This window comes from Phytophthora infestans, genomic scaffold (genome assembly GCF_000142945.1).
Source record: "Phytophthora infestans T30-4 supercont1.7 genomic scaffold, whole genome shotgun sequence".
NCBI classification, from domain to species: domain Eukaryota; phylum Oomycota; class Peronosporomycetes; order Peronosporales; family Peronosporaceae; genus Phytophthora; species Phytophthora infestans.
Window position 1 is genome coordinate 3,792,397 of NW_003303752.1, and position 16,724 is coordinate 3,809,120.

The window sequence follows — 16,724 nt, forward strand, 5'->3', positions numbered from 1 at the left end:
CATCATGGAAGGAGGCTTTTCCAGCAGAGTATTCTCAACATCAAGATACTCTGTAGTGGGCACATTTGGGCCAGACACCCGAGTCGACTGCTGTTGTTATGGAAGCCGACCCCCCCCCCCCCGCCTTTTCCTCATAAAACACTAATGTGTGGCTATAAAACCTCTTTCCGGTTTGACTATCAAGTAGTCGATAACCCTTTGCGTCCCTACCATACCCTACAAAGATCGCCTCACGTGCCTTCGCGTCAATTATCGTCTTTCCACTTTGTCGATGTAGGCTAGGACCGCACAACCAAAGACTCGCAGCTTTGAGTATGCAGGCATCTCCCGGTACCATATTGCGTAAGGAATATCCATGTCTCTAGTTGCATTCGGGACGATATTGACATTGTAAGCTGCTGTCATAGCTGCTTCAGCCCATAACTCTTGTAGCAGTGGAAAATGATTAAGCATGCAACGCATACGCTCCGTGACTGTTCTGATCATACGTTCTGCTATTCCATTCTGCTCAGGAGTATGCTTCACACTTGTTGTGTAGTCCATCCCATATTTTCTTCGTGCAAGCTTCGCCAAATTTGGTGAATTCGGCTGCATTGTCACTATGTAGCTCCTTCATTCGAACATTCAGCTGAGTCTTTACTTGCTCATAATAATGCTGAATTTTTTCGTAAATATCACTGCGATGCTCCAGAAGATAAAGAGTGATGAAGAGGCTAGCTTCGTCAACGAAAATGGCAAAATACCGCTAGACGTGCGCGTTCACCCACTAACCACTTACGGGCTGGATGGCCTTGCTTCACTCGAAAGCTCTTTCTCCTCATCTTGCCTTTAACACACGAATCACATCAAAAATTGTCCGGCATACGTAGATCCAAGTGAGATAAGGGCCACTGCGCATGTCGAAACAAAGCATTGAACGTCTGTCTGCCTGGTGGAAATGCCATTACTGAATGCTCAGTAGATTCTTTCTGGGGTCTTTCGCTACCAATACTGCACCATCTGCTTTAGGCTGAAGATGCAGCCGGACAGGCTGGTTTCATCGGCAGCTGCCATAGCAACACCCGACTCCAACATTACTGCTGCCGCTCCTTCCTCGTCAAAATGTACGCGTACTCGTTCGTGTGGCATCAGCTCTTGTGGTATTTGCTTTCGAATTAAAGACAAGCTGCACTGAAGCTCAGGGATATAACGTATATCGCGTAATAGTAGTGTGTGACAGCCGTTGTCAGTGATCAAATTGAGTTGAACATTTCCAATACCAGCCACAGCAAGCCAATTACCACCACCCACTCTTACAAGAGAGCTCACAGGAGTAAATGCTACGAAATCACTTTTCTTGTTAGTCATATTACTCGTTGCTCCGGAATCTAAATACCAAAAGTCGTGCGTGAGTTCAAAACCTTTTCCAGGAGTCACTAAAGCAGAAGCAACATAAGCTTATCATCACTCTCAACACCTGAGCACAATGCATTTTCGCTGGGTCTCTTTTGTGTCCACTGTCATTAGGTTTAGACCGCTTATGAGCAGGCTCGCTGGAGATTTGATCACGTGGCGGGCGTTTTCCAAGACGAGGACAGTCACGTACATGATGCCCGTGCTCACTACAATGATAACACCCTTCACTAGCGTTTTGTACGGATCCTGATCCTCTTCCAGCTGAAACTGTTTGCCCGAAATTTGGAGCTCCATTACGACCTCGTCCACGTCCGAAACCCCGGCCACCACCGAAATTACCTCCACGTCCAACGGGGCCGCCGCATCCTCTTCCACGAGCATAACAGCGTCCTCCACCACGACCACGAGCTGAATTTCGACCTCGACCTCGACCTCGGCCTGAACCACTGAAGAACGCCTTCTCTTCCATTTCTTACTCAAGCTTTCGGCCTTGTCGTCGATCGTACGCAATCTCCAGAGCATGCTCTAATTGTTTGTAGTTTGGCGGCTCATTGGTATCCCTTGGTATATGACTTGCTAAGAAGGTTTCAGCAACATTATCGTACTCTGTTGACAGCGATTCAATGAGCAAAGCGGGTTTGACATAGTCATCGAGTGGCTTGCCTAACAATGCAACCCGATCCATCAACCGCCGGACTTCGCTTAGATGATCTGTTACATTGGCACTCTGGCCGAGACGAAGGCGCCGTAGCTTGGCTAGCTCCTCTGCATACTGAAGTAAGCTTTTCCAACATATCGCTGTTTCAAGTGCTCCAGAATTCGAAAGGGTGTTCGCTCATGTTTCACAGATTTCACAATCTCATCGGTCATTGTATCATACAGCAGCTCTTAAGCACGACTCGGCTCCATTTTCCACGTATCATGTTCACTCTCTTTCGCTTCCTGGTCTGGCTGAGATACTTCCTCTTTACAATATTTCCACAGGCCTTTCCGTTCGACTTTCAGAGTTATTCTTTCTAGCCATACCTCAAAACTTTTGCCATCAAATGGCGGGTGCACCTTCTTCTCTTCCTTGTCCTTCGCCTCACGCTTGTTGTCTGCCATAGTGCCGTCTACCACGGTATGTTATTTGGTTGTGTCCAGGCCAGCACACGTACTCGCTGTCCTCGCTGATACGCGCGTAGATACTCAGCAACAACGACTTGTCTGCCCGATTGAGATTCCCACACACGCGGAGTCGATCCTTCACTTAATCCGAACGGAGAGCGACGAACTGTGAGAACGTATCGCTCTGAAGTTGGGCTCATAACCAGATAAACCACACGAAGTGAGGTAGAGCGCGAAATCACCAAGTTCTCAAACAGCAATGAGCACTAGTGAGGGCCTTCGTATATTTCGTAATGATCGTTAGATTTTCTCTCTTCTGTCTCACTTAGTCTTGCACCAACCTGTCCCAAGTTTGGGTCTCGCACACTAACACAATATTCGTTTCTGCGCCAAGTCAAGTTCAGTAATCCCCAACATTTACGACCGTACTCTTGCTCAGAAGGAACAGTTGTTTGTTGACAACTTGGAGGCGGATCGGTGTGTGCTTCTCGCGTCACACCGCATCCCTCTTAAGGACTTCACTACTTGTGGTAACAAGCCCGAGAACCGGGGTGGTCTCTATCCTCTTTGGGGCTACCCCTGGGTTCTCCCCGAGAACTGTCCCAGCTGGAGTTCTTGTGAGGACATGTTCTAGGCTTGGGTGGAGTCCCTCAAGTACTCACCCACGGAATTACGGGAGCTCCATGAAGATCAGCTGCTGTCCCGCATCCTGGACCAGCGTGATCTTCGTGTTCGGTTTGTCCACATGGTCAGCAAGCGCATGCTGCCAAGGGGCATCCTCAAGCGCGTCTTCTAGCGCTCACGATGAGCGGGGGTACGGAGTGTCGTCAAAGTCCGTACCCCGGTGAGCGGGATGCCGCTCTCTCGCATCAGGATCTGGTAGTATCCGTCTACCAGATCCAGCGCACTGTACAGTACGCTCCGGCCGTGTTGTTTAACAACACATCCTTTCGTGGGATTGGTGTTTGGGCCGGCACTTTTGCGTTGTTCAGCTTGTTATAAGCGTGAACTAGACGCCACTTTCCGTTCGGCTTCCGAACGCAGAAAGTTGGCGTCGAGTGCGGGGACTTCGACTCCCGCACCATGCCTGCCTTCGCTTTCGCAGCGAAGAAGGCATCAATGACATCGCACTGTTCGCGCGGGAGATGCCATTGCCTCGTGACGCAGTACTTTGTGCCAGGCACGAGATCAATCTCATGCCGTACGCCTCGATCTGGTGGGAGTTGGGTCGGTGGGTGTTTGTTCACCACGTCCACATACTCCGTCACCAAAGGATACACCGGATCCTTGGGGTTCTTAAGGATCTCAGAACCCAAACACGTCCGACGCTGCTTGTTCAGGTCTTCCAGGACGTCCTCGTCCAAGACAGAGGAGGAATTCAGCTCCTCCCGAGTGGTCTCAGGTCTTATGAGCACCATCTCGGCAACCTTTCCAGCCTTGAGGTTGGCCAGGAAAGACTCGGCCGTCATTTTCTCGAGGTTCAGTATCTCTGCAACCTCTGGCAGCGGTTTCAAGTGGACACCAGACGCCTTGACGGGTAAACCGGACTCGCCATCAAAGATGTGATAACACTCTTCCACCGGCCTTGTCGGAGGAGCCCGGGCCCTGGACTTCGAGTCGCTTGAAGCGACGTCGATCGGAACGAAGCTCGGATCCGACTTGAGGCGGCGGCGGCGGCGTCGTCGACCGTGGCGTGGAGCTTTGTTACCCACGTCTGGGAATGTCGGAGCGCCGACATCCGAGGCACTCGTGGTCTCGTGTAGTACACACAGGAAGCGTGTTCGACGCTTTCCTCTTCAGGTAAGGTCTGGGCGACCGCGTGTAGCACTATGCTCCCACATAGGAAGCGTGGCCGACGTCTTCGTCTTCAGTTAAGGTCTGGGCGACCGTGTGTGGAACTCTATTACCCACCTTGAACACGCTATTGTCTGTTCGTGACAGCTGCAGCTGTCTGCGGAACTAAGCTACCCGCTTGTGGACCTAAGTTACCCACTTGGTCAGCGCCTCCTCTGGGCGCTGCCACCATCAAAGCATCCTCGGAGTCGGCATATACGTCGACGACTCCCAAGCATCTGCTGGATGCTCTGGTACCCTGGCAACCCTTGCGAACGCCCCGGGCACTGACAGAGGTGGGAACATGAATCACCAATGCTCTGTCGGACTTCTCAGGGCGGCTAACACCAATGGCCTTGCCTCGCTAGTCGATCCAGGGCTCGTGCTCTTCAAGCCAGGGCATGTCCAGGATCATATCGTACGGATCCATGTCAAGAACAGTAAACTGTTCGAGGCTGTCAAAGTCTTCAAACTTGACGGCCAAATCCACTTGGACGTTGGAGACAGTGACGAACTTCCCGTCGGCCAGTCGCACTGACACCGTCCCGTTGTCCTTGCTTTCTCACAAAGCATCGAACAACTTGTTGCTATTACGAGCAGCTGTCTGGCGGCGTGCAAAATTCTTCGACGCCCCAGAATCGATCAAGATTCTAAAGGGATGATCGTATCCCCGTACACATCCGTGTACTACGAGCAACCCGCCGCTACTCTTCGCCGATTCGAGAGTGCGAAGACTCTCAGGGGCTAAGTCCCCATGGTTCGCGCCACCCGCGCACCCTCACGAAGACTTAGTTCTTCCCCAGTAGGGCGCCCCGCCCCTACTGGTTCCCTGCGTTCCCCTGTCCCCGGGATCCTGGCTTCTGCCAGCGACCCTTGAGGACGGGCTTGGGGAAAGACCGTCTTCGGAGTCTTTCCGCGGGACAGTCGCGCTTAAAGTGGCCCATCTTCCCGCAGCCGAAGCAGCGGATGTCACGCTGCTCGGCGGACCCGAGTTCCATGGGAACTGACCCGCTAGGGCTCGTTCGACCGGGAGTCGACAAAGAACTCCCAGGCCATGCTGAGGCCGGCGTACGCGCCTGGCGAGGACTGTATTCTTCCTGAAGGGCCACTTGAATCGCCTCTTCAAGGGTATTTGACTACACCAGGAACAGCTGAGTGCGCGCTGGGCCCACTCGAAGGCCGTCCATGAACACTGTCATCTTGATGTGCTCATTGAGTGGGTTTCCCACTTGGGACGCCGTGAGCTCCCGTATTACTTGGGCGTACTCATGCAACTCACGCCTCCCTTGCTTGCACGAGAGGAAGCGCGAGCGCTGGCGGTACTCGTAGCTCGCCGGGAGGAACGCGGCTCGGAGCTGCTCACACAGCTGAGCCCAGGATGTGAAACATCCAGAAGATGTTGCCTCCCGAGTGTACACCCAACTCTTAGCACGACCGCTAAGGTTGGAGAGTGCAAAAGCAACACGAAATTGCTCGGTCGAGATCAGAGCCGCTTTTATCGCGAGCTCTACTTCTCGGACCCAGAAGTGAAGGCTCTCACCTTCCTTCCCTTCATACGGCTTAACCTTTAGTCGTATTGGCTTCGAGTGAGGCGGATTTGCTTCCGCCGCCAGAGCCTGCAGGTTTTCCCGCACATGCGCGATGAGCCCCAGCTCGTACGCGTCAAACGCATTGACGCGCTCGAGCTGCTCGGCCGGTGTTGACACCACCAGGCTCTGCAGGGCCTCCATTCCGAAGATGCCTGCCATCTTCCGAACCGACTCGAACTGTGAGTCGTTCATATGGGAGAAGTCGTTCCTATCCATGGCAACGAACTTCGGAGAGGTTCAGGTAGTCTACCCGCGGTGGCGTACGCGTGCTACGAGGTGTGACGGGGTCACACAGCACCTTGCGCTAGAGGAAGTTGGCCTCCGAGAGTATACAAACTCTCAGTGAGCGGCAGTTCACAGGTCCCCTTTTATCGAAAGGGGGCGAGGTGACCTGTTTAAGGTAGAATGTAAACTGAGTATATTTATAGGTAGATAAAGATTGGGGTAAATACAAACTATAAGTCACCTATAGAAAAGCAATGTCATCAGCCAATGGTTGGCTTTGGATGACTTTGGTACCTTGTACCAAATATCCCGAAGTATGAGTGTCATACTTTTGAAGTGTGACGTGTCACACTTCATGTAGCTAGGGGTACACTTAGGGCTACGTATCCCGTTACATAACGGGTTCGATGGGGTTTGAGCGCAACAACCCTCTCCTTCGTGGGGCCCTCAATAAACTAGGTGTCTTAACCACCTGAGCTGTCAGCGCTTGCAAAAACATAGTGAGCCATCGAATACAACGCTAATTCCCATAGACCGCGCTCTGTACATGTAATATTAATAGTACTGTAGACGGCGATTTATTCCACGTTTTATTTTTTATTCATGACCGGTACGGTACCGGTATTGCAGCATTGCCGATTCTTAGATTGCGAGCCCAGTGAGCTACTATTAATAAGTCGCGTTTCTATTTTCGACGGTGCTAAATCGTTCTTGTCGCATGAAGAAGGGGTGAGTTCGAATAAAACATTCCAATTCACAATTTGATTTATATAATGAGTCATGTCATCCATTTTTTTTCCTTGAGTTAAAGTTTTATGTTGCTTGATCCAGCTGTCGCATAGGCTCCGAGTCAAAGGGTGCGTCATCGAATCCGAACGCTCATTCTTCAATCGATCAAGTCCGAAGTAGATGTGGAGCCGTCTTGTCGCCAATTCCGCGCGCATCAGCGCAGCACGCTCGTCCCTCCTGCTGAGCCAGCAGGGTCGCTTCGTGAGTACACGTCGTGTGCCATCCGAGGAGACGCTTTCTGCATTGAAGGCACTGTTAGGCGATCGCCTTTCAACCGCATCATCCGTTCTTGAGGTGCGTCAATTGCTCGATTCTTCCACTTGCAGACAAACGTGTGCTCTAATCTAACACGCTGCCGTATATTTCTCCTGCAGCAACACGGGACGGACGAATCTTATCACGCGGTGGCTCCGCCTGACGCTGTCGCCTTCGTGGAGTCCACAGAAGAAGTGGCCGAGGTCGTCAAGATCTGCGCAGCTGCTGGCACGCCTGTCATTCCCTTCGGCGCGGGATCCTCGCTGGAAGGCCATATTTCCGCAACTGAGGGTGGCGTGTCAATTGACCTTACGGGCATGAACAACATCCTGAGCGTCGAGCCCGAGAACATGAGCTGCAAGGTACAGGCAGGTGTCACCCGCGAGCAACTCAACGTGGATCTCCGTGCCACAGGTCTCATGTTTCCTGTGGATCCCGGTGCCAACGCCACTCTTGGTGGCATGATCTCTACTAACGCCTCAGGTACCACCACGGTGCGCTACGGCAACATGAAGACCAACGTCATGTCCCTGACGGCAGTCATGGCTGACGGACGCATCATTAAGACGGGTTCCAAGACCCGCAAGTCTTCAGCTGGCTACGATCTTACCCGTCTACTTATCGGCTCAGAGGGCACACTCGGTATTGTCACAGAGGCTGAGCTTCGTCTGTTTGGAGTCCCTGAGGCGGAGAAGACGATGATCTGCCAGTTTGACTCGATCCAGAACGCTGTCGACACGTGCGCGGCAGTCATGCAGATGGGTATCCCTGTGGCTCGCATGGAGTTGATGGACGAGAACGCTGTGGAGGCTATTAACAAGTATTCGAAGCTACAGACCCCAGTGCGGCCATCTCTACTCATTGAGCACCACGGCTCACCCGGCGAGGTGGAGGAACAGAGCGCAGTTGTGGTGGAGCTGGCCAACGACTTCGAGGCGAAAGACATTGAGCTTGCTACCAGTCCTGAGGAGCGGAAGAAGCTCTGGAGTGGACGTCACGCGGCGTGGTACGCTACGATGAGCCAGATGCCGGGTAGCCGCGGTCTGTCCACGGACGTCGCCGTGCCGTTTTCTCGTCTGACCGACGTCATCGTTGAGACGCAGACAGACCTGAAGGAGTCCGGCCTATTCGGTACTATCGTCGGACACGTCGGTGACGGTAATTTCCACGTTATGCTGCCGTTCTTCCAGGACGACGCCGAGCTCATGCGGAAGGTGCGTGACTTCTCCGATCGCCTTGTAAATCGTGCGATCGAGTACGAAGGCACGTGTACAGGTGAGCATGGTGTTGGCAACGGCAAGATGGGCTACTTGTCGAAGGAACATGGCGACAGTGTGGGTGTGATGCACACGATTAAGAAGGCGTTGGACCCCAAGAACATTATGAACCCCGGCAAGATTTTTTACGGTGATGCTAAGCACTAAGATAGCTGGATAGGTGGTACGCTCGGGCAGCTTTGGGATGCGGTGGCGCATGCGCTTTGACTTGTAAAGAGAGCGCTAGAGCTCTATCCGTACTAAAGTAGTAATGTTAAGCGCGTGGCCGCGGCAGTGTGGCCGATGCAAGCACGTTCTTACTGTTGACAACCTTGTCGCGTTTGCGCAAAAAGCATCTTCTGAGAAATGAGAGCTTCAACAACCATCTCATTCAGTCTTCATGTGGCGGCATTTCGTACCGGTGTCGAGGTCTGCATTGGTGCTGCCGCGCCATATTCAAGCACACGGGGGTGCAGTGTGCAACCGCCAGCAGAGCACACGCCGTGCTGCGTCACCTCAGACTATCTTTGCGTTAAAGGAGCTGCTGGGAGACCGTCTGTCGACAGCTCGTTCCGTGCTAGAGGCGAGTTTCTCCTCAGTCGCTGGCGTGCAATGTGAACTGAGCTTATTATACCAAACACATGTGTGGGAATCTCTTTAACTTTAGCAACACGGCACAGACGAATCCTATCATGACGTCGCTCCCCCCGACGCCGTCGCTTTCGTGGAATCCACAGAGGAGGTGGTGGAGGTGATCAAAATTTGTGCAGCGAACCGCACGCCGATCATCCCGTTTGGTGCTGGTACTTCGATCGAGGGGCATATCTCAGCTGTTGCTGGTGGGGTGTCAATCGATTTGTCGGGATTCTCAAGGTGCGACGAAAGTGATAGTCTTTGAAAGTGAAGTAAGGCTAACGTATGAGTACAGCTCGACCGGCTGAGTATGAGCGTCAAGGTGGAAGCCGGCGTCACGCGAGAACAGCTGAACGCCGACCTGCGTGCCACAGGTCTCATGTTTCCTGTGGATCCTGGGGCCAATGCCACGATTGGAGGAATGGCTGCAACCAACGCCTCCGGAACGACGACAGTCAAGTAAGTGGCAAGCTAGAAGGGGAGGGACCATGCAAAAGTCTGAAATCAACGTGTTGTGTTTGTAGATATGGTAACATGAAGACGAACGTGCTGTCTTTGACTGCAGTCATGGCCGACGGACGCATCATCAAGACAGGATCCAAGTGTGTACTGAAGTTACAGCATGCGATCAACCCACTTATTTTTTATTTATTTTTTGCTGTACGCAGAGCGCGGAAATCTTCAGCTGGATACGATCTCACACGTCTTTTAATCGGTGCTGAAGGCACATTGGCAATTGTAACCGAGGTCGATAATTATTGTCTTTGTATGTTTTTCCTTCGAGCGACTAAAAGGTTTATCTTGCTTGTAATAGGTGGAACTTCGACTCAGTGGTGTTCCTGAGGCTGAGAAGGCTATGATCTGCTCGTTTGATACGATGAAGGACGCAATCGACACGTGCACTACTGTCATGCAGGTGGGGGTCCCTGTGGCTCGCATGGAAATGATGGATGAGAATGTCGTCGCTGCGGCGAACAAATACTCGAACCAGAATAATCCGCTGCGTCCTTCGCTGATCATTGAGCATCATGGCTCAGAAAGCGAATTAGAGCAGCAGAGTAATGCCGTACGAGAGATCGCGCGGAACTTTGGCGCAATGGGTATCGAAGTAGCCTCGACTGTAGAAGATCGGAAACGGCTCTGGAATGGCAGACACTCTCTATGGCACGCTGTTTTGGTACGGATTGAAATTAAGGAGAGATAAAGGACTTTGGAAGCCTCGCTAACGCTCACTTGATACAGAGCCAAGTTCCTGGGAGCCGTGGATTCTCTGCTGACGTGGCCGTACCACTGTCGAAGCTTGCAGATGCTGTCGTTGAGACCCAGCACGACTTGAAGAACTCGGGTCTCTTTGGAACCATTGTTGGGTAAGTTTGTAGGGACTATCAACCCGGGTAGCTATAATAGCATGTGTCGTTCTCATATCGTTTGGACTGCTGTCTACGGACACGTCGGCGACGGGAATTTTCACGTCTTGATTCCCTTTACCGACGACAACAAAGAACATCTCGGTAGAATGAAAGCGTTTTCGCATCGCCTGGTGAAACGAGCGTTGGCTTGCGGTGGGACTTGCACTGGTGAACATGGCATTGGCCTCGGCAAGATGGATTACCTGCCGATGGAGCATTTGATTTCATGTACGCAATCAAGAAGGCTTTGGATCCGCTAGACATCATGAACCCAGGCAAGATTTTCTACGCGAAAACTCGCAGCTACTAAAGTAGAAATACCAAAACTGATTCATGTCTATATCTGTCAACGTCTGCTACGTCCTACCATCATGCCCATTAATTATTAAGTTGATGCGCTTCAAGTACAGGAACAGTCTTACCGATACAAGATGGTGTGATGATGTTACCTATCGGTAAGTACGATACATGCACATAAACGTCTGATACTAAACCATTTATCGATGTGGCGCCAAGTGACCTCCGCTGCTTCACGGCTCTCTCTTCATGCATCGGCCTCTCCGATTCGATCGCTGAGCACGCGACGCACGGCGTCGCCTGCGACTATTTCGGCTTTGAAAGGGCTACTGGGAGATCGCCTGTCAACGTCTCGTTCAGTGCTCGAGGTGAGTACAAGATGTCGTTAGTGCGCGTACACTGAATTGACGCGTCTGATGCTTTCGGTCTGTAGCAACACGGCACTGACGAGTCGTATCACAAAGTCTCCCCACCGGATGCTGTCGCTTTCGTGGAGTCGACCGAAGAGGTCTCGGAAGTGATCAAAATTTGTGCCGCTGCTGGGACTCCTGTCATCCCGTTTGGCGCTGGTTCGTCTCTTGAGGGACACATTTCCGCTACGTATGGAGGTGTCTCTATCGACCTGACTGGAATGAACAAGATTCTCAAGGTGGGGTAGCTGTTACAACGATCTTGAAGGTGGTTCATCGATAGTAATCAGAAATTCTTGCTGTGTTTGTCTTAGGTAGAACCGGAAAATATGAGTTGCCGAGTGCAGGCTGGTGTGACGCGAGAGTTGCTGAACACGGATCTGCGAGCCACCGGCTTGTTTTTCCCAGTGGATCCAGGTGCTAACGCCAGTATCGGAGGCATGATCAACACGAATGCGTCTGGCACGACCACCGTTCGGTACGAGCTACGCTGCTTTGCTTGAGATTGCTGTAGCTAATGTGCTGATTGTAGTTACGGCAACATGAAGACAAATGTGATGGCTCTCACTGCTGTCATGGCCGATGGAAGAATCATCAAGACCGGATCGAAGACGCGGAAATCCTCGGCTGGATACGACCTCATGCGGTTGATCATCGGCTCGGAAGGAACTCTCGCTGTGGTTACTGAGGTAAGTTTCGGTTGATTCTGTATTATTTCAAAGACCTTTTTAACGCTGTATGACTTCAGGCCGAACTGCGTCTCTTTGGCAACCCTGAGGCGGAGAAGACAATGATTTGCTCATTCAACACGATGAAAGACGCGGTGGAGACGTGTGCGGTAGTCATGCAAATGGGTATACCAGTGGCACGTATGGAGTTGATGGACGAGAACGCGGTGGAGGCGATCAACAAGTACTCGAAGCTGGACAACCCCGTGCGTCCATCTCTGATTATCGAGCACCACGGCTCTAATGGAGAAGTGGAGGAACAGAGTGCTATTGTAGTGGAGATTGCCAATGATTTTGAAGCGAAGGATATTGAACTAGCTACGAGTGCTGAGGATCGCAAGAAGCTTTGGAGTGGACGTCACACTGCGTGGTGGGCTACGTTGGTACGCCGTTGTCTGCTTTCGTGCTTAAAACTCTAAAACGGTCCATAGCTAATGTGCTAAACTGCGTGAAACAGAGTCGAATGCCAGGAAGCCGTGGGCTTGTCACGGACGTTGCGGTGCCACCGTCGAAGTTGGCGAATATCATTGTCGAGACTCAAGCTGATCTTAAGGAGACCGGGTTGTTTGGAGCCATTGTCGGACACGTCGGCGACGGCAACTTTCATGTTATGATGCCATTTTACCAGGACAAACCTGAGCTCATGACCAAGGTGAAGAGCTTCTCGAATCGCCTTGTGGAACGTGCGCTGGCTTACGAGGGAACATGCACTGGCGAGCATGGCGTCGGCCTCGGAAAGATGAAATACTTGTCCATTGAGCACCGCGACAGTTTGGATGTGATGCACACCATTAAGAAGGCCTTGGATCCCAAAGACATCATGAATCCGGGCAAGATGTTCTATGGCACAGCGCAGAGCTAGATAAAGGACTAATTTTTGCAGCTCACTTCAACTTGGACTAAAATATGTGAAAAGGACTATTTCTCCTTTGTTCACTAGACACATTTTCTTAATTCAAATAAAAAACTGAGCGAGATGCCGGCGATGGAAGTGGGGGCGCCTGCGGCGAATGCAGCAGCGACAGCCGCTTCCCGTGCCCACGCAGAGCTACCTGGTCATGTGAGGCAATTACTTGGAGCTTCTTCTCGCTTTAATATTCCTCTGGAGCTCAAGATATTGAGTGCACTGGTGATGCTCTTCCTCTTCCTGTTGTTTCTCATCATGGTTCTGTGGGACCGCTATGGCAAGGAGATTGGGGAGCTCTACACATCACCCATGGGCACTACAGCTCAAGGACAAAACGCCAGTGGTAGGTTGCCAATTGTACTTTTTACTGTTAGGTTATTTTACCAGGTTGCTTGTTTGCCAGACGTCAAGGTGCACGATGTCGCGGACGAGTTTTCCATCTACCAGAAACTGCCCACCTTCTTCTACGAGTATATGCCCAGACGGAAGAAACGAGACTAGCTCAAACACAATTTAATGTTAAGCAGACTTGCTGGTGGAGCTAGATTCGTCGACAGCGACGTCTGTGTCTACCGTGTCGTTCTCATTTTGATCCTTCTCACCTGATGCCACCTTCGAATACTGAGGCAGCCCTGTGGTCTCTACCGGCAGTGAGTAAATGTAGACTCCAAACCCCACGAAGCAAACAGCAGCCACTGTGTACAGCGTGATCGGTTGGCCGAATAGCACAGCACTTAGCAACGGTAGGAAGACCAACTCCAATGCACTGGCAATGGCCTTGCGGATCGAGTCTAGCTGCTTAAGGAAGAGACTCGTTACCACGCCAATGAACGACATAATAAGCACCATGGGCAGCACATAAGGCGACAACAGGACACTGAAGTTGGCAATCGTCAGAGCTTCCTGAGCCGTCTGACCAGTCAATCCCAGTGCGAGCATCCCCATCGTGCAGACAATAGAGTCGATGTACATGAAGACGTTCTGTAGGTTCACCGGGATCGTAGCTTGCTTCTTAAGAAGAAGTTCATTGTACACACCAGCGAATGTGCTGCTGAGCATCTGTACCATCAGTAGCCCATAGGCCATGAGTGTCGGAGCATTGCTGTGGGCACCCAACTTGGCAGAACCGTTGTGCTCCTGCGAGCCCAGAGTCTTAATAGCGCATCCCACCGTCGTGACACCCAACGAGACCCACTGATTGCGGTTCAGTCTTTTGGAGAACATCGCTTGATGCAGGACACCCGTGATCACGAGCCGGAACTGGAGCAACAGGAAGTAGGTGGCAGCGTCAAATGCACGCAGGTTGATGTAAGACAGCACGTCGTAGACCACGTAGAGTCCGGATGGGATAAAGTAAAGCAGGAATAGTTGACGGTGTTCCTGCGCCTGGGACAGCATGAACCGGATGCGTGTAGTAAGCGTCTCCGTCACTTGAGCGTCCGACGTCAGGTACATGTAGCTCGCTATTACCAGTTTGAGTAGCGATTGTATCACGACAGCGCAGGCAGAATTGAAGCGCACACTCTCTCGCTTGGCTAGCTCGTTCAGAAGCCCGTAGCTCACCCATAGCCCCATGTACGTGACGAAGATACCCCGTTGGGTCTTGGTCTCGAGACCCAGCGGCGCCGTCATCGTAGTTGTTGCAGGAACGTTGCGATTGTGGCAATGAACTGAGCTGGGGGAGGTGGCCAGACGTTACAAATTGTGGGATCATTTGGAAAAGTGGGTACAGTACAAAAATTGAGTAGCGAAACAGATGTGCAAGTTGCAGTGGCAACAAAGAAATTGTTCTTTTGATAATTCTGTTGCAACCTACCCAGATAGCATTTTGACGATACTGGAGGACGATGCAAGCTCTGCAGGTGTCTTGCCGGCTTTATTTCGCATTGTTGCAGTGGCACCAGCATCCAGTAGCACTTTTACGATGGAGTTAAATCCGCCACGAGCAGCGAGGTGGAGCGCCGTGTTGCCTTCAACATTGACGTGGTTGGGGTTCGCCTCGTTGTCCAGAAGCTTCTCGACGACGGAGATATGACCAGCTGACACGGCTTTCATGAGTGGAGACACTTCTTGCGCTGTGGTGACGTTGACCTTGGCTCCAGCATTTAGAAGCAGCAAGATCGGGTTCAGAATGCCACGAGCTGCAGCAAAGTGGAGCGGCGTGTTACCAGCGTCGTCCTTGGGTTCGATACTGACGCCGAGCTGGATCAGACGTTCGACGATTGGCAACCGCGAGTGGTTGAGAGCGTGGTGCAGAGGACGAAGGTCGCCGAAGCTAGTGACTTCAAGGTCGGCGCCATGCTCTGCCAGGTAGTCCACAACCTCCAAGTACCCATTTCGAGCAGCCCAAATCAGCGGTGTACACCCGTAAGGATCCTTCGCATTCACATTAAGCGGCGCAGGTGTCTTGCCGTCTGCACTCTCTAGTGGCTCCACAAGCGTCTTCAGGAGCTGAAGATTCCCCACAGCAGCCATCTTGAAGGGGTTTGTATCCACATCGGGGATTTCAAACTTCGGGGCTGGAGGCATGCCTGACGTTCGCGTTGCCTTCGTTAATGACTCTTCGCGATAGAGCTTGTAAAAATAGTGGCGGTTGTTGGCATTTTACATTTATTATACTCTGCCATCATTGCTAGTTTGCTTTTCATCGAGAGGCAACAAACGATTCGGCGCTCTCTGTATGGCTGTCAATGCAACAACCGTGTGAAGTGATATATGCGATTTCATTTGCATCCTCATAGCTGTTCGCTGTTGCACCCGTTTCAGTCGGTAACTATGAATCCGAGTGAAAACCTCTTCCGCGGCATCATCAAAGACATGGAAAGTGTATTGCGCTGGATCGATGTTGCATCGGCAACGATCCGACGCCATTTGATTGCAACACACGTCAAACCGTCCGTGGCAAATCTGGAGTTCCTTCCACGTGAACGCCACTCGCAGTAGCGCCTCAATGAATTGAGACAGCGTCAGTTCTCGAGGTTCGCTACTTGTGGTATTGTTTGATGCAGTTGCGGAAGGCCTAGTTGCACTTTCGTTCTCGTTACTGTCGAATGTTGCCATGGGGAGACAAGAGAGAAAAATGCGAACAGCTCGAACTTCATCGACCCCAGCGGGGCCACCCGCAGAAACCTCATCATTAGCATTTGTGTCAATGTTTGCACCAGTGGCGACACCTCTCGATGCAATCAGGTTGATAGCTCGCAGAGTGGAGAGGAACTGTGTACACGCGATACCACTTCCATGTGTCCGTTGTCGCTGTTGACTCTTGGTTCTGTCATTGCCACCACGCAGATTGACTCCAGCGCTGATAAGTTCATCGAAGAAGTTTGCCAAGTTGTTCTTGTGTGTCTCTAGAATAGCATGAAGTCTCCGACGGACCCCAACACTGAGTGCTCTTGCAATTATCCCAGGTTTGTGAAGGAAAATAGTTCGAAAGTGATCGACATCTTGAATTTGCGCAAATACACCAAAGTGTTCGTGGACGAGTGTTTTCACTGCTTCCGACATTTCGATGCCGTCGTTGATAGTCATTTTCAAGCGACTAGGATCTGACGAATGGGTACACATCATCCTGGCGACGTTAATTAAAAAGTCAATCAAGCTTTCTCGTTTCAGCGGAGAGTCTGTAACACCAAATCTCGTCTCGTCAACACATTGCACATTCAAGTCCTCTAGCAAACGCAGTCGACTTGGGATTTCAAACAGCCCATCTCCCATGATTACCATTCCAGGCCCAGTGCGCCGCTCCGAGGCAACGGCATAAGCTGCATTGCCAGCATAGTAACGAAAGAACCACAGCAACATGCGATATGCTTTTCTCAAAATCTCACGTATTCGTTTGCGATCCACAGCGTCCCGCACAATTTTCTCTGCTTCGCTAAGCTTCCAATG

General features: G+C 51.6%; 5 protein-coding genes across 5 annotated transcripts; 3 read left to right on the forward strand and 2 right to left on the reverse strand.

The window, feature by feature from the left end:
- Positions 1–7,044: 7,044 nt before the first annotated feature.
- Positions 7,045–8,617, forward strand: PITG_05553 (D-lactate dehydrogenase, putative; the record flags this gene model as incomplete). The annotated part of the gene is made up of 2 exons (XM_002999137.1): positions 7,045–7,232; positions 7,313–8,617. 2 exons carry the CDS (start codon positions 7,059–7,061, stop codon positions 8,615–8,617), a joined length of 1,479 nt encoding a protein of 492 aa, XP_002999183.1.
- A 232-nt stretch (positions 8,618–8,849) lies between these two features.
- On the forward strand, positions 8,850–10,751 carry PITG_05555 (D-lactate dehydrogenase, putative; the record flags this gene model as incomplete). The annotated part of the gene is made up of 8 exons (XM_002999138.1): positions 8,850–9,063; positions 9,192–9,307; positions 9,378–9,541; positions 9,607–9,684; positions 9,751–9,829; positions 9,897–10,259; positions 10,325–10,427; positions 10,585–10,751. The coding sequence occupies 8 exons, from the start codon at positions 8,850–8,852 to the stop codon at positions 10,749–10,751; spliced, it is 1,284 nt and encodes a 427-aa protein (XP_002999184.1).
- A 243-nt stretch (positions 10,752–10,994) lies between these two features.
- On the forward strand, positions 10,995–12,788 carry PITG_05556 (D-lactate dehydrogenase, putative; the record flags this gene model as incomplete). Its single annotated transcript, XM_002999139.1, has 6 exons — positions 10,995–11,156; positions 11,222–11,437; positions 11,513–11,676; positions 11,731–11,887; positions 11,947–12,309; positions 12,384–12,788. The coding sequence occupies 6 exons, from the start codon at positions 10,995–10,997 to the stop codon at positions 12,786–12,788; spliced, it is 1,467 nt and encodes a 488-aa protein (XP_002999185.1).
- A 564-nt stretch (positions 12,789–13,352) lies between these two features.
- Positions 13,353–14,465, reverse strand: PITG_05557 (Drug/Metabolite Transporter (DMT) Superfamily; the record flags this gene model as incomplete). The annotated part of the gene is made up of 2 exons (XM_002999140.1): positions 13,353–13,365; positions 13,456–14,465. 2 exons carry the CDS (start codon positions 14,463–14,465, stop codon positions 13,353–13,355), a joined length of 1,023 nt encoding a protein of 340 aa, XP_002999186.1.
- A 180-nt stretch (positions 14,466–14,645) lies between these two features.
- Positions 14,646–15,362, reverse strand: PITG_05558 (uncharacterized protein; the record flags this gene model as incomplete). Its single annotated transcript, XM_002999141.1, has 1 exon — positions 14,646–15,362. One exon carries the CDS (start codon positions 15,360–15,362, stop codon positions 14,646–14,648), a length of 717 nt encoding a protein of 238 aa, XP_002999187.1.
- Between the last annotated feature and the right edge of the window lie 1,362 nt (positions 15,363–16,724).